The sequence below is a fragment of the Rosa chinensis genome, chromosome 2, assembly GCF_002994745.2.
Source record: "Rosa chinensis cultivar Old Blush chromosome 2, RchiOBHm-V2, whole genome shotgun sequence".
Taxonomy (NCBI): Eukaryota; Viridiplantae; Streptophyta; class Magnoliopsida; order Rosales; family Rosaceae; genus Rosa; species Rosa chinensis.
The window spans coordinates 37,646,981-37,671,508 of record NC_037089.1 but is presented as its reverse complement, the minus strand read 5'-3'; the positions used below and the strand labels follow the sequence as shown (position 1 = coordinate 37,671,508).

General features: G+C 37.2%; 2 protein-coding genes across 3 annotated transcripts in view; both read left to right on the top strand.

Annotated features, from left to right (window-relative positions):
• LOC112190663 overlaps positions 1 to 24,413 on the top strand; it is a 42,668-nt gene extending 18,255 nt beyond the window's left edge. Inside the window, exons 1-7 of one of the 2 annotated variants that reach the window (XM_024330134.2) lie at positions 21,399 to 21,461; positions 21,772 to 21,884; positions 22,371 to 23,088; positions 23,361 to 23,509; positions 23,588 to 23,644; positions 23,928 to 24,008; positions 24,108 to 24,413. In XM_024330134.2, coding sequence (XP_024185902.1) covers positions 23,045 to 23,088; positions 23,361 to 23,509; positions 23,588 to 23,644; positions 23,928 to 24,008; positions 24,108 to 24,115 — 339 coding nt within the window. In that variant the 5' untranslated portion in view covers positions 21,399 to 21,461; positions 21,772 to 21,884; positions 22,371 to 23,044 and the 3' untranslated portion in view covers positions 24,116 to 24,413. Of the gene's footprint in view, positions 1 to 21,398; positions 21,462 to 21,771; positions 21,885 to 22,370; positions 23,089 to 23,360; positions 23,510 to 23,587; positions 23,645 to 23,927; positions 24,009 to 24,107 lie in introns of those variants that run through there. The other variant, XM_040514447.1, reaches the window with a different exon arrangement.
• On the top strand, positions 20,284 to 22,155 carry LOC121048973 (transmembrane protein 45B-like). Its single transcript, XM_040513395.1, has 2 exons — positions 20,284 to 21,461; positions 22,014 to 22,155. Exons 1-2 carry the CDS (start codon positions 20,875 to 20,877, stop codon positions 22,153 to 22,155), a joined length of 729 nt encoding a protein of 242 aa, XP_040369329.1. The 5' UTR covers positions 20,284 to 20,874.
• Positions 24,414 to 24,528: the final 115 nt, after the last annotated feature.

Genomic DNA, 24,528 nt, shown 5'->3' with positions numbered 1-24,528 from the left:
GTTGCCATTTTTCATTTTAGGAAAGTTTCTATTTTTCTTATTAGTTTCTATTTTTAGGACCTCCAAGCAAATGGAAAATCTTGAGGAGGAAAATCAAAGTTGCAACCAAGTGGAAAATCTTGAGGAGGAGAATCAAAGTTGCAACCAAGTGGAAAATCTTGAGGAGGAAAATCAAAGTTGCAAGCAAGTGGAAAATCTTGAGGAGGAAAATCAATTCAAGTTGAACAAGTGATAAACAAGTGGGAAGATATTTTTTACAAATTTGTCTAACATATCTAGCCCTTCATTTATGTTCATCTCCACCCTCCATTCATCATTTTTTGGGCTATAAATACACTTCTCCTCTCACTCTCAAAATACCTTCCTTCATCCATCTCATCTTCTTTGTCTCTCCATTTCCTTCCCATTTTCCTTAGTCACCAATTCCTTCATCCATTCCATCTTCTTTGTCTCTCCATTTCCTCTCCATTTTCCTTAGTCACCAATTCCTTCATCCATTTCATCTTCTTTGTCTCTCCATTTCCTTTCCATTTTCCTTCTCCATTCTCTAGTTGCAAAGTTGTGCATTTTCAAGCAAGGAGAGGAAGAAGAAGAAGGAGCCGTGAAGATCATATCCTCCATCATCCACCTTGAAGGCTTGCTTCCAAGATTCAAGATCCAACCATCTAGCTCTCCATCTCCATCTCCACTCACGGTGTAATTCGTTCCTTTTCCTTGTAACCTTTTTGGTTTCCTTGTTTGATTTCTTATGAACTTGTTTCTAGTTAACAATAATGTTTAGGGCAAAGTTTAAGCCCAATTTCTATGTTTAAATAAAGTTTTCGAATTCTATAATTGTGATTCTAAGTCGCTTATGTGAGTTTGTTCGATTAAATTTGCTTTACAGAAAACTTTTATATGTTTATCTTATTTGGGTCGACACTTATAGGATTTGCATGTAATTGGTGCTAGGTTTAAGAACATGAAATCGACTTTTCGTTTTGTGTAACTTGAATCAAAAGTAGTAAAGGTTCTGGACAAGAATCGAATTTAATTGAAGAGGATTGCAATTAGGTGGACTTTTCCATAACTAAGTTGTACACTTGAGTTGATAGCCTTTCTCTATGTCTAATGCGTTGAACATGTCATGATTGACTAGCTTTCTAGGGCTTGATTGCATGTTTGATAGGATTAATCTAGGTGCTTTCGCTTAGGTTAATTAGCATTGAAAAGTAAAATATGGGAAATCATTTGCTTTCGAATGTTTCACATGATCAACTCCTCTCTCATGACTTGGAAGAACAATTATAGGGTTTGAATCGAATTTGATTACATGGAATTGATTTTGATCTTTGTTCCTTGCGTTCCACCCTTGTATATATGTTTTTACATTTTCTTTATTTTATTTATCTTAATTTTCAATTCTATAATTCTTAAACCCCCCCTTTTTATTTTGTTACTTGTATATATTTCTATTCTTTATTTTATTTTTGTAAATAATACTTTATTATTTTAATTCTTTATTTGTTTCACAATTACAAGTGTACCCTCAATCCCCGGATAGAACGATCCCTATTTGCTTATACTACTAACGATATTTCAGGGTTAAATTATGCGCTTGCTTTGAGCGCGTCAATTTTTGGCGCCGTTGCCGGGGATTGAAAAATCACTTGTTAAATTGTGTCATTTATTGTATATATTTGTTGTATATAAATTGTTTAAAACTTAGTTTAAATATTATTTATATTATTGAACACGAATTTTAATTGTAGGTTGTAAATTGAGAGGAATAGGTGAAGTCTCTTTTGTTAATATTGGCCTAAACCCCTTAATGGTACCTAGCTCAGGTCCCTTAAGGTTGAGGGCGGCTGATAGGAGCATTTTAATGCGACGTTTTAACTGCATTTCCCTACATTTCTTACGTTATTTCCTTATTAAAATCCTGTTTAGGAAAGTTTCCATTCTTTGATTGGGAAAGTTCCTATTTGTAGAAAGTTTATATTTTTGTAGTTTCTATTTATCATTTTTAGTAAGTTGCCATTTTTCATTTTAGGAAAGTTTCTATTTTTCTTATTAGTTTCTATTTTTTTAGGACCTCCAAGCAAGTGGAAAATCTTGAGGAGGAAAATCAAAGTTGCAACCAAGTGGAAAATCTTGAGGAGGAAAATCAAAGTTGCAACCAAGTGGAAAATCTTGAGGAGAAAAATCAAAGTTGCAAGGAAGTGGAAAATCTTGAGGAGGAAAATCAAAGTTGCAACCAAGTGGAAAAACTTGAGGAGGAAAATCAATTCAAGTTGAACAAGTGATAAACATGTGGGAAGATATTTTTTACAAATTTGTCTAACATATCTAGCCCTTCATTTATGTTCATCTCCACCCTCCATTCATCATTTTTTGGGCTATAAATACACTTCTCCTCTCACTCTCAAAACCAATTCCTTCATCCATCTCATCTTCTTTGTCTCTCCATTTCCTCTCCATTTTCCTTAGTTTTCATTTTCCCACCAATTCCTTCATCCATTCAATCTTCTTTGTCTCTCCATTTCCTTTCCATTTTCTCTCCATCCTCTAGTGCATTCAACATTTCAAGCAAGGCCAAGGGAGAAGAAGAATTGCCGTGAGCATCATCCTCCATCACCATCCTTGAAGCTTGCTTTCGAGATTCAAGAGACCACATCCTCAATTCGTTCATCTCATCTCCATCTCACGGTGTAATCCGATTCTCCTTTGTAACCTTTGCTTTGATTTCGTTGGTTTTGTTCTAGTTGACATATGTGTTTGAATGAATATTAATTTCTGGAATTTTATGATTAATTGAGAATTTTTAGATTCATATAATTGTGATTCTAAGTTGCTTATGTGAGTTTGTTCGATTAAATTTGCTTTACAGAAAACTTTTATATGTTTATCTTATTTGGGTCGACACTTATAGGATTTGCATGTAATTGGTGCTAGGTTTAAGAACATGAAATCGACTTTTCGTTTTGTGTAACTTGAATCAAAAGTAGTAAAGGTTCTGGACAAGAATCGAATTTAATTGAAGAGGATTGCAATTAGGTGGACTTTTCCATAACTAAGTTGTACACTTGAGTTGATAGCCTTTCTCTATGTCTAATGCATTAAACATGTCATGATTGACTAGCTTTCTAGGGCTTGATTGCATGTTTGATAGGATTAATCTAGGTGCTTTCGCTTAGGTTAATTAGCATTGAAAAGTAAAATATGGGAAATCATTTGCTTTCGAATGTTTCACATGATCAACTCCTCTCTCATGACTTAGATGAACAATATTAGGGTTTGAATCAATTTTAATCATATGTTTCGGTTTTTGATCTTTGTTCTCTCACTCTATTTTATTTTTATGTTTTTGCATTTTAATTATTTTGTTAACTTAGTTTTATTTTCGAAAATCCAAAACAAAATCCCCCCTTATTTTTGTTCACTTGTATATATTTATATTCTTTATTTTATTTTTGTAAATAATACTTTTCTTTATTTGTTTCACAATTACAAGTGTACCCTCAATCCCCGGAATAGAACGATCCCTATTTGCTTATACTACTAACGATATTTCAGGGTTAAATTGTGCGCTTCCCGAGAGCGCATCAGCGGCCTTTATTAACACTTGTTGAACTGTCTTCACACTTATGAACTTTTTCATCTTAGTAAGAAAGCCTATGTGAAATGGTGTCTAGGAAGGGGACAACGTTCATGACGGGTTTTTGAATCCTGAAGTGCTTGCAAATGGGCGTAAACCACTATGTGGGAGTAGCTCATGCCAAAATGGATTTTTCCTCTCGTGTTCGGCCTCCCCCACCTGGCCATTTCAGTAAGGTTGCCCAAACGATTTGAAAGGGAGTTTGTGTCTAGGCGACTATACTTGGGCCGCACGTTCACTTGATTTACCGCTTGGAATTTGATTCGATATCAATAATGTTTATAATAAAAGAAATACTTGTGAATACTCTATACGTGTAAATTATTTTGTTGTTTCACACTTTAAACTTGTATAAATACTTTTCACGTTTTATACTCACTTGAGTACTTAACTTGTGTCTTATGTACAATATACTTGTTTATACTTGTAGTTTGTAATTAATAGTTATACTTGTTTTTATTTTGTATTTCTTTGTTAATTATAGTTACTAACTTTATTTAATGTAGGTACCGTCTGGCTGCAAGACGTAAAATACAAGCGCTACTTGGGAGGCAACCCAATTCAGAATATAATCAGATTTGCTTTCTCTTTCCCTATTTCTTTTTATTTTTCATTTTTTCTCTATTGTTTTTATTTTAGGATTTGTTTTCGTAAATGTCTTCTATCTATGCTTACTTATTTCATTGCATGCTTTTAATTGATTACATTGAAGATAATGCAATATTTAAGTGTGGGGGAAGAGATTTATATTTTTGTCTTTCATTTTGAGTCCAATATATATTTATATTTGTCTTTTATTTTGAGTCCTTTATATAAAAAAAAAAAAATTTAATGTAAAAAAAAAAAAAAAAACTGCATTCATTCAGTCTTATTTAATTAAGCTATTTACAAAAAAAAAAATTTTAAAAAATTTTTTAAAAAAAAATAATAATAATAATAATTCTCTATACTAAGCCATGTCTGCATCTCTGTAGGAGTTGAGGCTGAGCTCAAGGGAAATGCGAGAGCCACCGCCATAACCGCTACCTCCCTCGGAAGTAGTCTTCATGTTGCCAAAGATGTCCTCACCATGCATGGGGAATAGTGGAAGGGTTTCAATCTCCTGGTGATCTCCTCCTCGTTGTTCCATGAAAGATTGTCCTCCTGTTGTGCCAAAGGAGGTAGTACTGGTATTAGTGTTGAAGGGTGAGGAGGAATATGGGTCAACACCATAGCCGACACGTGACCCAAAGTTTAGATCAATGGATCTACCATCATCAGTAGAACTAGTGGATCCAAAATTGAGATCGAGAGATCCACCAACCAGAACGTTCCGAAATTCCTTCAACTTCTGTCTCTCACGAGCCTTAAGGTTCTGGAACCAAAAGAAGACGTTCTTGTCCTCGATCTGCCCATACTGTTTCAGATGAAGGCAGATCTCTTGAATCTGCTCTGGAGTTGGGTACTTAAAACCCTTATCATAGTAAAGGCCCTTGAGGATTCTTAGTTGAGGTGGTGTGGGAGCCCACCGGTTACTACTCCCGGCTGCTTGGATGCTTCCTCCCTCCTCGGTTGGTTGCTGGGCTTGTAATTCCATTTGTTGCTGGGTTTGTAACTCCATTAGTTGCAGAGTTCGTGGTTCCATGTTGATGAAGAAAGGATTTGAGTTTCGAAAGAAAGGCTGAAGGGTTGAGAGAGAAAGGCTGGAACTCGGAAGAATTTTCTTTTGGAGTGAACAGTCACTCAGAATGCACCTATTTATAGAACGAGTGAGCAGATCTCCACCGTTGGATCGACGATCTCTGAGATTAAATCTACGTGTTGGATTAAAGTCACCCGAAAACACGGAAAAGCTGTTGGCTCGTGAAGGACACGTGGGGGAACCAAACTGATCTCGAGGAGCTGTAACAGATAAGCTACAGCCGAAAGCAGGTATGATTGCCGTAAATTAAGGAAAAGAAAGGACGCGTGGGGGAACCAAACGGTTCTCGAGGAGTTGTGACAGACAAGCTACAGCCGAAAGCAGACCTAATTGCCGTAAATCACGGAAAAGAAAGGAATATTTACGCGTGGGGGAGTTTTTCATGTGCATACGTGTTTCTTGGGCCGTGAACTGTCATAACTCTTCTCCTTCCCGGAGAAGCTTTGTTAAAACCCTGTGCTTGTTAAGATTTCTACCCTATTTTGTGCTTTACATATACATCATTTTTGGTCTCCTCCAGATTTTACTAAGGTTTGTCTAAGCGTGCAGTTTCAAATTCCTTCTACTTCCTCATGGCTCGAAACAAGGTTACTCCTCGCAGGGGCGTCAATCAACACCGTATTCTCTCTTTGGAGGAAGAAGGTCGTCAAGCGGCCACTAGAGCTGGGCTTACTCATCCATGGGACCATCGTCCTATCCGTGAGCGTACCCGCAGTCCCCCTCCTCTGCCTCGTCGCTCTCCCAGACTGCATCCCGGAGAGTCTTCTTCCTCACCAGTTGCTCGTGCTCCTCGGCCTATGGCCACCCTGGAAAGCTTGTCGGATTCGATTGATGATTTGCGTTCCTCTCTCCGCGATGGTATTATGGTGACAGATTGGAGAGTCAATTGCATGATCGATTACATCTCTGAGATGAACTGCTCTTTGATCCGCTGTCACACTGCAATAAACAAGCTTGCTCAGGAAGTCAATAACTTGCAGAGTTATCCTCCTGGGTTTCCTCGCAAGGACGCTACTGCATCACAACATGAGGACCCGCCTCCGAAGGCTGAAACCAGCAAGAGGGCTACCACTCGCCCGCATACCGCTCCTCCAAAGGAGTAAATGGAGGTACAAGTCTAGGCTGAAAGACTTTAAACATTAAGCGCTGCATGGGAGGCAACCCATTTCAACTGTAGCTGTGGAGGAGACATCAAACGCAGATTTGCTTTCTTGAACTCTTCCTTCTATTTTATTTTCTTAAATTTTAAGTTGTTTTAGGTTTCGTTGTGTTCATTTTCTCTTCTATGCTTGATTTATGCTTTGCATGATTTATATTTGTTTATACATTGAGGACAATGCATGAATTAAGTATGGGGGAAGGGTTATTGCTTTATTGTGTTTTTAGTAGTTAGTATATAAAGAAAAAAAAAATAGTTGATGTTGGATTGTGTTTTTAATTGATGTTGTGATACACTAAGGTATATTGGATTAAACATAGTCTTGAAAAAGGGTAGCTGTTTCAGTCCCATTGCACATCGAGACTCCCTGTTCCCGTACCTAAGTGTTGAAATTAAATTAAATTGTTGAAAAAGAAAAAAAAAAAAAATTTTACTTTTGTTTTTGTTTTTGAGTCTTAGGATGCCCTTTCAACTGTCTAGGATGATTCTATATCTCTGAAATCATGATTAAAAGAGGATCACAAAATTGAGATGATTTTTAAAATGGTATTCTTTGGTTAATTGAGATATATGAAAAATGCATGCATGTGTAGTGGATATGAATTTCGTAACCTTGGTACAGAATATGAGCATGTTAGGATGAGTTTTGATTCATAAAAGCCCATGTGAGATATTTGAGCCATGTCCCTTTTTCTTGGAGTGATAATTGAAAAATATATTCTTAATTTCTTGGCGATGTTTTGATGATCTCATTACTCTTTCATTTGATTGATTGCTTGCCATAGATTAAGTTTGATGGACTAGAGAATGCTAGAATTCGCTCTTGTGCTTGTTGAGACGTTTGTCAATACATGGCCCTGATTCTGGAAGGGATAGAGGCAACCTAGGAATTATCACCATTGCCAAATAAGCATGTGTCCCTATTTGTGCCCGTCATGGGACTCTCTTAGATAAACCCCTTTGAGCTTACATTAAGCCTTTTCTTTCATCACCCTTAAATCCTTAACCCTGAACTTTAGTATATCTACACTCCTACCCTTTGTTCTAAAAACTTAGTGGAGCTATATTTTGGGACTTTACTTGAGGATTTGGCATTGAGAAAGAAGATTGAGAAGAGGTGAAAGTTCAAGTGTGGGGGTAGACTTGTCCATGAGAAAAAAAAAAATTTATGTGAAAGCCGTGAAAAAGAAATGGAAAAGAAAAAAAAAATTGTGTACGGCTAGAAAAGAAAAGAAAGAAAAATGTTTATGGATTTTAGTCCTCCATACTTGGTGAGTTTGGAGTTTGTTTTGAATTGAAGACCCACTATTGGAAAATTTGGTCTTTGTCCAATTCACTAGTTCGAGGGAAGTTTAGAGTGAAGATTGGGCCTAACATGAAGACATTTGGCCCTTTCATAAAACCTCTATGGGATGTGACGTTTTGATATATCTTGGTGGATTTCTAGAAGTCTCTACATCTACATGAGCTCTGCTAGGTTTTTAGGACACTTTGTGAAATTCCTTACCTTTCGTTTCTTAAAACCTTGAGCCTTGGCCCCATTACAACCCTAAATAAGACCTTCTTGATCCTTAAGATGGGACAGCCTTTGATTTGTGGAGATGAGTTACAAGAGTTGAACCTATGGCTTGGGTCCATCCGTGCAAGTAATTGATATCCTTCATGAGATCTTTTCAAAAAAATTATATTCACAATGTGCTTTTCGTTTCTTATATATGTGAGCTATTTGATTGCCTCAAAATATTTTCTCTCACATATAATTGAGTGATTATAAGCTTTTAAGCATTGTCTTGAATTCTGAGAGAAGAAAGAGTGGATATACCTTGTGAGGATATGAATCATACTTGTTCGAAGCATGCTTAACAGAAACCATCACCATTATTACAACCAAGTCCTACTTGTGTATGTGTGGATTATATGTTTTAATTAACTCTTGAATATCTACATATTGATTCTTGGTTGAGTGCTAATCTTGATGTTGTGAAAGTAGGAGATTTCTGAGACAAAAAGTTGAAGGGCAATAGAGTCATTGTTTTTGTAGAGTCTTTAATTTTCGTTGAGTCTTAGTGTGTGTCTTAGTGTGATTTTGCTAAGGGACTAGCAAAAGCTAAGTGTGGGGGAATTTGATAGGAGCATTTTAATGCGACGTTTTAACTGCATTTCCCTACATTTCTTACGTTATTTCCTTATTAAAATCCTGTTTAGGAAAGTTTCCATTCTTTGATTGGGAAAGTTCCTATTTGTAGAAAGTTTATATTTTTGTAGTTTCTATTTATCATTTTTAGTAAGTTGCCATTTTTCATTTTAGGAAAGTTTCTATTTTTCTTATTAGTTTCTATTTTAGGACCTCCAAGCAAGTGGAAAATCTTGAGGAGGAAAATCAAAGTTGCAAGCAAGTGGAAAATCTTGAGGAGGAAAATCAAAGTTGCAACCAAGTGGAAAATCTTGAGGAGGAGAATCAAAGTTGCAACCAAGTGGAAAATCTTGAGGAGGAAAATCAAAGTTGCAAGCAAGTGGAAAATCTTGAGGAGGAAAATCAAAGTTGCAACCAAGTGGAAAATCTTGAGGAGGAAAATCTTGAGGAGGAAAATCAATTCAAGTTGAACAAGTGATAAACAAGTGGGAAGATATTTTTTACAAATTTGTCTAACATATCTAGCCCTTCATTTATGTTCATCTCCACCCTCCATTCATCATTTTTTGGGCTATAAATACACTTCTCCTCTCACTCTCAAAATACCTTCCTTCATCCATCTCATCTTCTTTGTCTCTCCATTTCCTTTCCATTTTCCCACACACATTCCTTCATCCATCTCATCTTCTTTGTCTCTCCATTTCCTTCCCATTTTCCTTAGTCACCAATTCCTTCATCCATTCCATCTTCTTTGTCTCTCCATTTCCTCTCCATTTTCCTTAGTCACCAATTCCTTCATCCATTTCATCTTCTTTGTCTCTCCATTTCCTTTCCATTTTCCTTCTCCATTCTCTAGTTGCAAAGTTGTGCATTTTCAAGCAAGGAGAGGAAGAAGAAGAAGGAGCCGTGAAGATCATATCCTCCATCATCCACCTTGAAGGCTTGCTTCCAAGATTCAAGATCCAACCATCTAGCTCTCCATCTCCATCTCCACTCACGGTGTAATTCGTTCCTTTTCCTTGTAACCTTTTTGGTTTCCTTGTTTGATTTCTTATGAACTTGTTTCTAGTTAACAATAATGTTTAGGGCAAAGTTTAAGCCCAATTTCTATGTTTAAATAAAGTTTTCGAATTCTATAATTGTGATTCTAAGTCGCTTATGTGAGTTTGTTCGATTAAATTTGCTTTACAGAAAACTTTTATATGTTTATCTTATTTGGGTCGACACTTATAGGATTTGCATGTAATTGGTGCTAGGTTTAAGAACATGAAATCGACTTTTCGTTTTGTGTAACTTGAATCAAAAGTAGTAAAGGTTCTGGACAAGAATCGAATTTAATTGAAGAGGATTGCAATTAGGTGGACTTTTCCATAACTAAGTTGTACACTTGAGTTGATAGCCTTTCTCTATGTCTAATGCGTTGAACATGTCATGATTGACTAGCTTTCTAGGGCTTGATTGCATGTTTGATAGGATTAATCTAGGTGCTTTCGCTTAGGTTAATTAGCATTGAAAAGTAAAATATGGGAAATCATTTGCTTTCGAATGTTTCACATGATCAACTCCTCTCTCATGACTTGGAAGAACAATTATAGGGTTTGAATCGAATTTGATTACATGGAATTGATTTTGATCTTTGTTCCTTGCGTTCCACCCTTGTATATATGTTTTTACATTTTCTTTATTTTATTTATCTTAATTTTCAATTCTATAATTCTTAAACCCCCCCTTTTTATTTTGTTACTTGTATATATTTCTATTCTTTATTTTATTTTTGTAAATAATACTTTATTATTTTAATTCTTTATTTGTTTCACAATTACAAGTGTACCCTCAATCCCCGGATAGAACGATCCCTATTTGCTTATACTACTAACGATATTTCAGAGTTAAATTATGCTCTTGCTTTGAGCGCGTCACTCTCCTCCTTGTTAAACCCTGCAAGGAATTGGTTATATGAATTGGTGAGCCTGAATCCAACCAATATGTATGTGGTTTAACATTAATGAAGTTTATTTCCAAAGAAAACACTGAACTATGTAAAGCAGAATTATTTAAAACAGAATTAGAATCAATTAAGTAGTTCTTACCCTTTTTGATCATCCACTTTTTGAAGCCTTCACACTGCTTCTTCATGTGCCCAGTTTTCTTGCAAAAATAGCACTTAATCTTTAGTAGTTTTGCAGCAGCAGTCTTCTCAGTGGGTACCTTAGCAATGGTCTTTTTGGGTTTGAACTTGTTCTGATTCTTTCCCTTACCTTTTCCCATCAAATTCACAGCAGTGGTGGGTGCACTTTCCTTCCTCATCCTATCCTGTTCATCAACACAAATGGAAATGAGCTCATCAGCATCCCATTTCTCCTTGAGAGCATTGTAGGTGGTCCTCAGATTACTGAAAGTATTGGGGAGAGAATCCAGGGCTACATGAACGACTTGGGCATCATTGACACCCATGTCCAGATCTCTGAGTTTGTTGTTGATGTCAATCAACTCCATAATGTGGGTTCTGACACTCCCCACTCCACTGAATTTGAGATCATTGAACCTTTTGGACAGTATTGCAGCTTCACCCTTGCCACTTTCCCTGAATTTTTGAGCTATGGCCTCCAGAAAATCCACTGCATGTTCTGGCTCCTCAATACAGCCTCTAACGGTGTCAGAAAGGGTGGTCCTGATGACATTCTTGGCCATTTTGTTAGCCCTGTGCCACTCTTTATAAGCCTTTTTGTCCTCTTCAGTGCTTTCTTCATCCAGCTCATAGGGCTGTTCTTCAGTGAGACACAGATCCATGTTCTGATTCATTGCCAAATAGAACTCGACTTGGTTCTTCCACTTCTTGTAATTCCAACCAGTCAAAAGCTGAATCTGTCCTAAGGTGACAACCTCAGTTCCTGAAGTAAACCATTTGTAGGACCAAGTGATGTAAAGAAAACAAAAACAATACATCAAAAGAACACAAAAGTCAATAGCTACAGTATATAAATCTCATAGTGGGTCATTATGATTACCATTGTTTAGAGGTTCACTGTATTGTCCAGCAGCCATCTCTTCTGTTCTTCAGCAGCAAAACCCAGCAACACCTTGACAACCACAACGTCCCTTGTCTGCACTCTGCACAGCAACTCCAGAAGCCAGGAACTCCAAAAGCTTGCTAACTCCAGAAACTTCAATGCAGCAACACCGAACCAGAAACAAAACGAGAAGAACAAGTCTTCTATGTTATACTACTCTTAGCTTTCAGAATGGGACTGAACTCAATGCTAGAAACGTGTAGTTAACACAGGGACTTAATCTGCTATATATAGGGGCCAGTATCAATCTTGTGCTCATCCCATAAGGAGTCCAAGATTTCCTAAAGATTTCATCTGCAGATACTTAATGTTTATCATGTATATATCCTTAATGTTAATCAGGTTCATTAACAGATAAGTCTCCTACTTCAAATGAGACATAATTTCAAATTGATAACAGAATAAAGTTTTAGATATGCATTTCTGTTAATCAGTTTCTCATTAAATCAAAACTATTATCTGAATACTTTTAGATAATGATAAGTTCAACAATCCGGCCCATGAAATCCACCACTTGGCCCATGAAATCCACCACTACACCCACAAACTGTTGGTCCATTCATTCTAATATAAACAACATGCCACTCTATATCAGAAAGAACATACTAATGTAAACAAACATGGCAGGCAGCAAGAGTACTACACTCTACACTCAAAAAGGTGTTGGTCTATTCATTCTATGAAAAAAATTGGCCAGCATCTTGAAATTCCAAGATCAAACCCTAAACAATAACACACTAATAAGAATTCCCAGAAACAACACTAAAAGCAAATCAACAATTATTCGAATATCAATGCCATAAAGAAAATGAATGCAAAAATTTCTTCAATTTAGGTGTGGCATCCAAAACCACCTGGAGAATTGAACCCCAAGGGAACACTCGTTTCAACGTATTGGTTGTTATACTTGAAATCTAACTTCAATTTGTTCTTCCCATAGTTTCCATTTTCAAAACACTTTGTGCAAAGTACAAAATCACCCTACCAATATGAGAATCATAGCAGATACATAAATCAATAAGCTTCAGGACAGAAAACTATGAACAAAATCAGAATGTCTGCCATAATTGGTACAAATCAACTTGTCTTTCTTCAACAACAAAAATAATAGCAGTTGAAAATCTAAACCTATTGATATACCTGCATTTTCCCGGTTAGATGCAGCGGTAAGAGACCATAGAGCAATCTAACCAAAACCCTGTTTCATAACTTACAACTTCAAAGAAATTAATCGTCTAGAGATCTCAAAAAAAGAATCCTTGTCAATATCAAGAGAAGTGATATACATTTATAAAATTATAGTAAAAGAGTTTCAAGACAATTGCGTAAAGTAAGAGTCAATATCAATTTCCAAAGTCCAAACAAACAAAACAGTGAAAAAGCTCCAACCCAGACCACCTTATCAACCTAAATTAAAATGGAAACAGGGAATACTAATGAAGTTGTAAAAATTGCAAGATTATATGCAGATTAGCATCACCTTAAAAACTGGAAACCTTAACTTCTTACGGAATTCCTATATTACTATTTACATTGTCTTAAAGCTTTGTAGTAGTGCTAACCTTGACTCATACTTCTCCCAACTTCAATAGCTATATATAGTACCGAGCAGTTGTGTATCCATTTCAAAATATACCTCAATATTTGAAAGCTCGAAATCAAAAACACATCAACATACACAGCCACCACAAAATTTCTTCACTCTTTCAAAATTGTTCCAGGCCAAAATCTCAAACTTAGTTTGGATGCTTCAAGAAATAAAAAGAAAAGGATTCAAATAAAAAAGCAAACACAGTGTATAACTATAAGTAATGCATCTAAAATAAAAATTACGAAGACTAGACAAATTGCTGCCAAACAAACAAACAAAAATTACGAAGACTAGACCATGGAAACAAAAATAATACACAAGGATACCACAAAGTCTATGAAAACAGTACACTAGATAAACTGATAAAGTGATGCCAAAACTGAAAATATGACTACCACAACAACCAAACAAAAACAAAATAAAAACGACCCTGTTTTGGGTATGGGCTCTCACAATAAATTGCTCAAACTGTCATTTAATTAATACTTAAGACCAAGATATAACCTAGACGTCCTTCGACACATGATCTCGCCGCTTACGGTGGCTACGAAACTTTCTTCCGGTTGCTGGAAGAGGAATATTTTTGAATAGCTCACTTTCACCTATTGGCGGCATCGAAGCTCCTGCTGCTGCTCCAATCAATATTTGACGGTGTTCATTCCTTGGATGAAGAACAATTTCAAGTGCCAATCGAGTACGCTGGTCCTCCGAATGAAACTGATACCAAAGTACAAAAAGTAAATATTTAATCAGTCTATTGCATCAAAAAAGTCGTTAGGTAAGTTGCAGTACTAACCGTTGTTGACCACATGCCACGGTAGTACTGCATGTGCCTTATAACAAATACCCCACTCTCAGACCTTTGTTCATGCGTTGGGTTAAAGTCCGAAAAGTTAAGAGTGAATGATGGAAAGTGATATAATTTGGAGTTTGACCATGTTGTTTCACTACCAAATACCTTCTGCAACATTGCCATCTGCCCACATTGATATCACATCATAATCATAGACAAAGAATGAAATTAATAAAAAGGGGCATTGTCTCTGTGGAACTAACCACATCTCTTGCATGATCCATTTGCCTCTCACGTGACCTTACATCAGGGAAGCTGTCCAGCACCTCTGCCTTTTTTTCAGGGAGGTGCATGACCAACAGAATCCAGTGGTCTTCCATATTGTCGTGCAAGGGAATGAATATCTACATCATAGTCCTCAATACGGTAAAGAATATACATTCAACAAAATTTCAGGTATAATGGAACTATGGTTGCAGAAATTTACCTTGCAGCATTGTTGGAGACGGCGATGAAACCTCTTCAGACCACACATCTCAATGGTTGATGTGAGCCACTTAGCATAGCTACATGATTCATCTTTTACCCTCGCAGGAACTCGTTCCTGCGATATGAAATGATTTGTTAGCCAAACCATGTGGATGCAATAATCTCAAATTTTCTAGCAATGTTTTGGGCAAGAGATGTTCATACCCCAAAAAAGGAAGGGAGAAACCAATGTTCTGACTCCGGCTCATTCAAATACGCCGCAGATATGTTTATGACCTGGTTATAATAACTGGACATTAAATGAGTGTGAAAAAAATATCTAAACAATTATATGTACAATGGGAAATAGATGAGAGTCTAGCCTTGCAAGATAGTGGAGTTGCTGGAGAGAGACACTGAAATTCCTTTCTAGTAACGGCGTAGTCACCATAACTAGCTACTACTTCACTGCACGAATATTTAAGAGTGTTTAGTGAGGAATATAAATCTGACCCTGTATTGATTAACTGAAGGCCCCTACTCCTACTTTCAGTTTGATAACATGACCGGGTTCCAACACACACAGATGAACTTAGATATAGTATTATGCTATTAAATCCAATATTAGTTTGACAACAGTGGATAAAATTTCATGAATAAAGAGATAACTAGGTTTATATCAGACTAAACTACAATTACAATAACTTAGGAACATATATCAGAGCCTACAATTATAATGATAAGTAATTACACAAAATAATAGGATAATTTTTTACCTCCACTTGTCTTCTCCAATTCCATTCTTCCTAAATAAAAATTTCATGAGATGTGCATTCTCAGGTGTGATGAGACCGCTTATTGCAAAAATTGGGGCTTTGGGTTTACTCCTTTGTTGCTTCTGAGAACGAAGAGTCTTTTGTGGCTGCTGTTTAACCCTCGTAACGAGGTCAGGTTTGTTCTGTGTTCACCAACAAATAGAGTTTGCAAGTTAGAGCGGCGTTGATATGATGGCGGTGACAATATAATTTTCTAATAGTATCACATAATTTTAGTTGAAAAATAACTTAAAAAGAATATAGCATTCTGTACATTAATCAGTTTATCAAGGGGGTGGGAGTGTTCACGAAGCTACCTCATCATGTATGAGTTCCTCATGGGGTCCCTCATCAGCATAGCCATCCAGCACTGGTGACTTGGTCAATTTTTTTAGTGGGTCTTGACTGCTTCTCCCATGTTCACCAAACAAATCCTCATCCATTTGCTCCACAAAGGTTGTACCAACAGTTCGACTCAACAGGTTATGAGTCTTATTGGCCTTTAAACTCACAATTTCGACAACCTCAGAAACAATTTCCTCAATACAATCACCCTTCAATATTTCAAGCATCGCATGTTCTAAGTTAAATACATGTAATCTTAAATCCTCCAACTTGGGTTCCATGCAATCAACTGTGTATGTCAACCTCCCAATTTCTGTTTCTAAACATGCGACATCCAAATTAGCCGAATCCACCAAATGTACCCCTTTTGGTCCTGAGTTGGACTCTTCAAAATTCTTCTGATTATGCTCCTCCATCATAAAGCCCATCACCTGTTCAGTAATTCCGGTGATACATTCTGGTAAAACTCTAATTCACTATTCAATATTTATGATACGCAGGAACAAATATAAACAAAAACAATTAACTATACAAAAATCACAGATGAATAACCTGCTAATGTTGTTCTAGTCCTGAAAGCGCAGCCCCAAAGATCAAATCGCCCAAAACCCAGTAACCCAAATAATGAAATCCTTCACAATTCCGGTGACTCGAACTCACTCGGATTTAATTTACGCCAACTTGCGATTGTTGCCGACGACTATACCATTGACATAGGATCACACCAGACCGACAGAGGGGAATCGGCGGGGCAGTTTTAAAAAGAGGGGAAGGGGTCCCTGATTCCGGGACGGCGTCGACTTTAAGAAACAGGGGAATCGGCGGAAGGCACCGAAGTAGCCGGAAAGGGGAGGTCCTGATTCGGGAACGGCGGCGTCGACTTCAAGAAACAGGGGAATCGGCGGAAGGCACCGATGCTGAGGTTTAATCAGCTTGATTCGATCTCTCCTTCCCAATTTCTGCGTTTCCTCTTCTCATTTGGGTTCTAACCGTTCTATGAGGCTGAAAATTCTCTGATCTCTTTTTGTTTTACGTTATCCCATATATCACGTGCAAGGGTGAGTGTAGTAAAACTTGTTTTACCGCGACCTAGACGTTTTTTTGGCTTAGGATCCTAACAGCGCGTATATTACACGCACCGTTGGAGACCCTAGGTGAGCACCCACCTGGGTGGGTAGAAGAAGCTCCGTTGCTTTAGTGGGTATAATTTAGAGATGCCAGGAGGACTTGATATAAATTTTAACCGATATATGTGATGGTTTGCTAGATAGTATAGTTGAATTGCACTCTGGGAAGGGAATTCTTTTATAACAGTATTTCATTTCCCCAAGTCCTTCATCAGAACTAAAATGATTTAGAATGTTGTTTGGGTAAAAATTATTATAATTTGTTAAAGCATTTTCAGCACCAAAGCAAGAGAGAGCATTTTCAGCACTGCAGGTAGCCATTTCTTTCTTCTTTTCCCTTTTAAGTTGTGCTACAGCATTGAGTTTGATGGGAAAATTTAAGCTGATGTAGAATGGGACTAAACTGGAAGTCATTATTTCTCGGGGGAAACTTATAAATTAGGTCATTGGTGCACTACTCATTAGATTTCCTGCAAGTTCAAATTTGGTATACCTACAAGCACACTACTGATTCTGTGAATGCTTTGTGTATTGCAGATGGCCTTGTATGGAGGTGGCCAAGTGGTGGAAGGATTCGTCCAAAGTTTTGTTAGATTTTAACTCAATATTAGGCGTGCAAGTAGGGAGTGAGAAATTTTGTATTCAACATGAAAATGAATTGACTTGAGATACATTGAGGGCAATCTTATAATCATTATTGAGCCTATTAACCTTATTGTGTGACATATTTTTTACTGAATACATGTAATGATGCTAATATAAAAAAGGTATCACTTTAGTCACTTTCTGCAAATGTTTTTAGATCTCAATGTAAAATGGAATTGCTGAACTTTTTCATCATTGTGGGTTAGCAGTCAATAGAAATCCTGGAGGAGAACACTGGTGGAAAGAGTGGTGATGACCCTGAAGTATAAGAAGGTTAAGCTAATGGGTGAACATTGTATAGATATTTGACTTCAATTCATCTCTTGAAACTGTCATCAATAAAGTAAAGCTAACCTGTTCCATGATTGTCTGAATTTAACTCACATTTTTGGTTGGTGGTGAAACTGGTTGGGACATTTGTACTTCATTAGCATAGAATTAAGTTAGAATAGGAGTTCATTAGAGTGGGGATTCGATTTTCTTCCAATGTAATGCAAAAAAAGACTTGGCAACGAATGATATGAAAGATCGGCGATCACAATTTCTTCTTGTAACTTTTTTTCTCAAATTTAGTTTTAGTTCTAAATGTTTGAAAGATCGATAGACAATGCTTTCACGGTTAGTATTTACATCATAATTCATAAATTAAAATTAAACGATGTCTTACTTTTGTATTATAAATAAAAAAAATAAAAAAATTCACCTCTATGGAGCCATAAACTCCCTTTCCTCCGTATCTCCTCAATCATATCCTCATTACTCTACTCTCCCCTTCACAAAATCTTACAAACTCCAAAACCCTCAGACCCTTAAACCCCAAAATCTCACACCCATTTTCCTCACATGTCACAACCCAATCTATTTCTTCACTCACCGAACCAGACTCTCCACCCATCACCCACCACTCTCTCCTCAACTCCATCCAAACTTCTCACTGTCATTTCATTCAACACCTTCCGCCCAACCTCCCAAACCCTCTTCCATCTCCACCAAATCCCTCACCTTGTCCATCAATTCACATCCCACATCGACTTTGCCCGCCTCGAAATCCAAACCCAATGCCTCGGCAGCGGCATTGCTCCGATCTGAGACGTTTTTGACTCGCTCGCTCGTGCCCGAGTGTGCTTGAGTGCGCAAAGCGGCGTCGTTTTAGACTTGCTGGTAAGTTCTTGCTGTGAATTGAAGAGTGCCGATGAGGCTTTTGAGTGCTTTAACTTGATGACGAGTGGAAATGTTATGCCTGAGACTGAGACTTGTAATGAATTGTTGAGTTTGTTTTCGAAATTGAATCGAACCGAGAGGGCTTGGGTTTTGTATGCTGACATGTTTGGGTTGAAGATCAAGTCCAGTGTTTGTACTTTTAACATCATGATTAATGTGTTGTGCAAAGAAGGCAAGTTGAACAAGGCAAAGGAGTTTCTTGGGTTTATGGAGATTTTGGGGATTAATCCTACTGTTGTTACTTATAATACTATCAATTCATGGGTTTTGTTTGAGAGGCAGAGTTGGAGGGGCTCAGATGATTTTTGGTGCTATGAAAGGGAGAGGAGTTCAGCCGGATTCTTACATACTGGCGGACCCAGCTTTTGTTTTCTATGGGGGCGGACCCAATTATATGTATATATATAATTGTTAGAGGTTAAAATGTTAGATTAAGTGGGGGCAAAATGATTATAAACTAGGCTATAAAATATTGTGTATAACTGATCAAAAAGAAAAAAATGTTGTGTCCAAAATATGAGTGGGTGCGTGAGCCCCCACTTGCCCCCCCCCTGGGTCCGCCAGTTACATGTATGGATTGCTTATTAGTGGGATGTGTAAGGAGAGAAGGCTTGATGAAGCGTCTGGTCTTTTTGATAAAATGCTGGAAATTGGGCTGCTTCCGAGAGTGTTGTTACTTATAACGCCCTGGTTGATGGTTATTGCAATATGGGTGATCCGGAATTGGGCTTTCGGTTATAGAGATGAGATGGTGAAGAAGGGTATAATGCCGACGGTGTCAACGTACAATTTGTTGTTTCATGGATTGTTTATGGAAGGTAGGGTGAGTGAAGCTGATTGTATGGTTAGAGAAATGGAAGAGAAGGGAATGGTTCCTGATGCCATTTCGTATAATATCCTGATTAATGGCTCAGCTCAGGTACCTATCGCATTCAATTGCATTGTTGAACTTGATTCAGAATGAACTGATCGGGTTTATGCAGAACATCTTACTGTAAGATTATGTAACCTCTTCTGTGTAGTTCTTTATTTCTTTGTTGGCACTGAGATACACCATGTACACACATTATACTTGAGTTTTCATATGATTGGAATTGATGAAAATAAGGTAATCTCCATAAAGACAGTAATTTTACCAAGTTAATTACAATCGAAGAATCTACCATTTTCTGCAGTAAATGTGTTTTTGCTATTTAATTGTAGTTCAATAGCTTTTATAGATGTTGATACATGCTTTAGAGCAGGCATATCCAGTCAATTGTTTCCTTTCAGTTCTAACTCTAATAACACATAACTGCTTCAAAAAGAATATAATCTGGATGTATACCTGGTAAAAACAGGGGAATCCTAACATTTCCAACAATAAAAAGAACTAGGATCAAGGATGTATGCAAGCATTAACGATTTAACATTATTAAAAATGAACTCAATAACGTGATTTTAGTTCAGCTTTCTTAATTGTCCCGACTTTTTCAACGATAATGCTCTCAATATTTAAATTTTGTTGTTTTTTCAGGTGCTAAGCAGTTTAGCTTATTGTGATTTGGACTCGGAAATCAATCATCTATGGTACACTCATTTCGTGGCAAGGTAATATGCCGGGAATCTTACGACTTTTACCATCACTATACTATTGTTTTGTTGAATAAGTCCACGAGATAATGAAATATCGCGAACAAGTGGGAACATTGTATTTGCCACAGTCATCTATTGAAACAGCTTCACTCTCCACTACTTGCACTCCTATAGTCCTTACACCGTTGAAGAGTCAGGAACTCTAATTCCTAAAGATCGAGGATAGTCTACATGCTTGAAAAGAAAACCAAGTTATAATAAGAAACAAATTAAATTAATCAGCCTGGAATCCAAACAACTCCATTTAATGGCCTTGACAGTTGAAAGTAACAATAACACCATTAATCTTCTTCGTCAGGGGACACTTCCATTTAGGATATCCATTGTTTGGAGTGTCACTTATAGCTGAGTGTTATCTTGTGCAATTATGTGTGTGAAAATACATGCATCGGGCACCAAATGCTTTGAAAAATTACCAGAATGTATGTTTTCTGCTTTTAGCATTCAGTGCCACTGCAATGGATTCATGTATTTAAGCTTTATTCGGGGATTGTGAATTAAGCATCTCCAGATCATGTACCAGTAACCCTGATCTGTGGAGAAAAGCTTGCGATGGGCACATTCATTGGGCACATAGTACCTGGCTTTGCCCTCACCCTTCTTGGTTTATGGCACACCATCAACACTATCAGATCTTATTTTCTCAAAGGCCCTAGTAACTTTAGAGTAAGGTTTTGGTACCCATTGAACTGCCCTTTTCCCAAAATTAAACACCTTGAACTCATTTTCATCTTATCTTTCTCTGTATTTGCAATTATTATGCAAGTTCTAGACTTGCCGTTTCTTAACTTCTCCTTCAAGCTCCATAATTTGGAGCATGCAACCATGTTCCTCCACCTTGCCATATTTGCAGGGTTTACACTTTCAGCTGAGTTTACTAATTCGTTTCAAATCATATCTGGGGTTGTTGAATTGCTTACGGCCTCTGTTTTCTGCCAAGAGCTTTTCCTTCTCCATTTCCACTCCACTGACCATGTTGGTCTTGAAGAGCATTACCATTGGTTATTGCAGCTCATAGTGTTTGCTTTGCGGCAAGGTTGGTGCTTTACTATTTTCTTTGCGAATGATCCAATTTGCTCCATCATTCTTTTTGTGCAGAAAGATATTCATCGGAGGCTTGACAAAGAACACCACCTTGGGTAAGAAATTTTGATTTTTTTTTATGGTATCTATTAACTTCCGACTTTTATTTTAGTATGAAAATTGGTATGTGTCTATGATTGAAAACAATTATATAGATGTTAACAACTTTGAAGCTTGCTTAGGGTTGATAGTTTTGATGTGTTTTGTTCAATTTGCTCATAATTTACTGTGTTTCTTGTGTAATCTGGTTGCAGAGAAGCTCAGAATGCCTTTGGTTTTTTCTTTATCAATAAGATTGTGATTTTGTTTACATGTATGGAGGTGTTTTTGGATTGAATGTTTGAATTGTGTGTCTGGTTACTTTAGGTTCGTGGAGAATTGCTGCTTCCGAAGTGTAGAGCCTCTTTGGATTAAGTGGAGTTCTCCGACAAGAGCTGGCTTCAAGCTTGGCAGATAGTGTTACTCAAATGTCTCAAGATGTGAGTTCTGTAAATGGCTGTTGATGCTTGGAATTTGTTATATGCATTTGTTTCGGTGCACTCTGATATTGCTGTCTCTAGATAGATTGTGAAATAAAGGTTATTTATGTATTTATTTTTTATATGAAGGGATATAAAGGGTTTTGATGTTACTGTTAGTGGTGGGGATCATAATGCAAAACATTCAGTTGCTTTAGTCCTCGATGTTACTGCTAGTGGTGGGGTTCATAATGCACAACATTCAGTTGCTTCAGTTACTGTTATGGTTTAGTTATGTTCATACTTGCTTATGGTCTCATAAGAAAAAGCCCTCAATGCCTTTTTCTTTTGGTCTCTTTCGAGCTATTTTTGGTTAAAATGGCTTTTTTTTTTCTCCCAAGTTCTTAGCAACTTGATTTGTGATGAGTAGACGAGCTTTCATTTCAACAATGTAAAATTTAGTGTTTTCCATTTACTGATCATTTTATGATACTCATGCTTTTGCAGTGGCTAATTCTATGATGAGTAGAGAAACTCATACTAGAGACTGTGGTGCCTGATGCTAATGGAAATGGTCCAGTTGACAACTATAGCTATGCAGAGCAAATATTGCCGTAGGTTGTCGAATCTAAGTATATCATGGAGGATCCTTCTGCAGAACCGGTTCATTTGAAAGTGCAATGAATGTTGTACAAGATCACCTGCCTTCATCTGTTGAGGAACATATTTAAGAGCCCCAGAAGCAGACCTATGCTTCAAAGTTATGCGTTGCTAAAGGACAACCTGCATTATCTGCAGCTCCTCAGCATTCAGTTGACAGGAGTGCACCACTGGCTTCAGATTGGAATGATCGTCCGATGCAGTTGAAAGGCCTGTAGCAGAGTCCCCATGCCATTCCCCTAGGTATAAGAGGCGATCCTAAGTCTGCGCCCCATTTTTTTCTTCCCTTTCGCTCTACCAGAGTTTCATAATTCTCTCTTGCTCTGAAAACCGGAGCTAAGGAACCTCGCAGTCCAGCCCTGGCTTGGTCAGTGACGCTGCCGCTGCCATCAAGGTTTTCCTTTCCCCTTTGACTCAATCTTCTCAAAGATTGAAGAAAATAACCTTAGGATTGTTGAATTTTGTACCCAATTGAGATCAAATTTCAGTCTTTTTGTGATTCTTCTAATTGCGGGCAGGATATGGGCATATTGATTGGGCTCCACTCTATGGCAATGAGGAGGAGGTAATTTTAGTTGCTTTTAGTTGCAAAACCCGGTCATGCCTGATTTCAAGGGCCAAAATGGTTCAAAGAGAACGAATATGCATTGCATGCTGATAGGATTTGGTATATTTGGAACTTTATATTCACACTGGACAGCTGGTACTATTGACAAAAAGTGTGGCTCAATTAGTTGGATATTGGGTTGGGTTCATTTGGAATTTGATTACTGAAAATGGAAGTAAAGGTGGAGTCTTTTTGTTTTGTTTATTGATTTTTATGTGTTGGTTTTGAAGGTATCAATTGGAACTGTGTATGAAAGCTTTGGAGAAGAACATAATTGTCTATCTGGAAACTGGTTGTGGAAAGACCCACATAAGCGTGTTGCCTATGTATGAACCTGTTGATACTCAAACCTCAGAAGAACATGTGTGTTCTGTGTCCTGTAAGTCAAGTCCCTAGTTACTCACATTTGTAAACAAAGGGAAAAATATTGGATTTTTATATGTTTCAATGCTTGCAGGGAGATCGTTGTGGTATATATGGATCAAATTGCTCCCAATGGATTATTGCAATAGAGGTAATAATAATACTGTATTTCTTTCTTTCATATTTTATTGAATAACTGAAACTGAATAATTGGGGCTGAATCTTACCAGAAAAAATGAGGCTTTTTACTCTTATGCTTATGTTTTGATGTTTGCAGTACTAGAAAGAATGTGGCTATCAAACTGAATAATTAATCTTATGATTTCTGAACTATCTTAAAAGGGACATCTAATAAACTTCATGAACGTATGATAATTGCCCCAGTACATCAAATGGTTACTACTAGCTGCGTGATTGGCTGAGACCTTTTAAAGCTGTGTTCTTTCAGATTTTGAAGCCTGACATGTTTCTAAAGAAGATGGAGAGAGAGGTTAGAAGAAGAGGAAGAGGAAGAGGTTTGTTTTCCATCATCCGTTGTAGCTTCAATTTGGTTGAATCAATTATAAAATGCATGATTTCCTCAGTCCTTGATGCTTTGCTTTTGTTGAAACCAGGAGATTGAGTGTCATATTATGAGAGTTGCTAGGACTGAAGACCACTAAATGCTGAAGAATGGAGTGGATTTATGTTATTATGCATATATATGGTCAAGTAATGTTTAAATGTACTGTTATGAACGTTGTCAAATAGCATTGGTAGTAGTATATATGTCAAGTTCGCTGATTTAGTTTCCTTTTGAGACATTGGACTGTAAGAGTTTGTGTGACATATTAGAATCTTCTTCTTATTGGCCCCGTGGCTGGCAATCTTAAATAGATTCGGCCGTGTATGCTAGAGCTATTAGTTGATTTTCTGCCTCAGATGATGTTTTTAAACCCTTCAGCTAATGCTTTTTGGACTATGATTGTTACTCTATTATGTATGAAATTCAGAAAAATAACAAACCCGCAGCTAGTGCTTCTGAAATTAGACGGG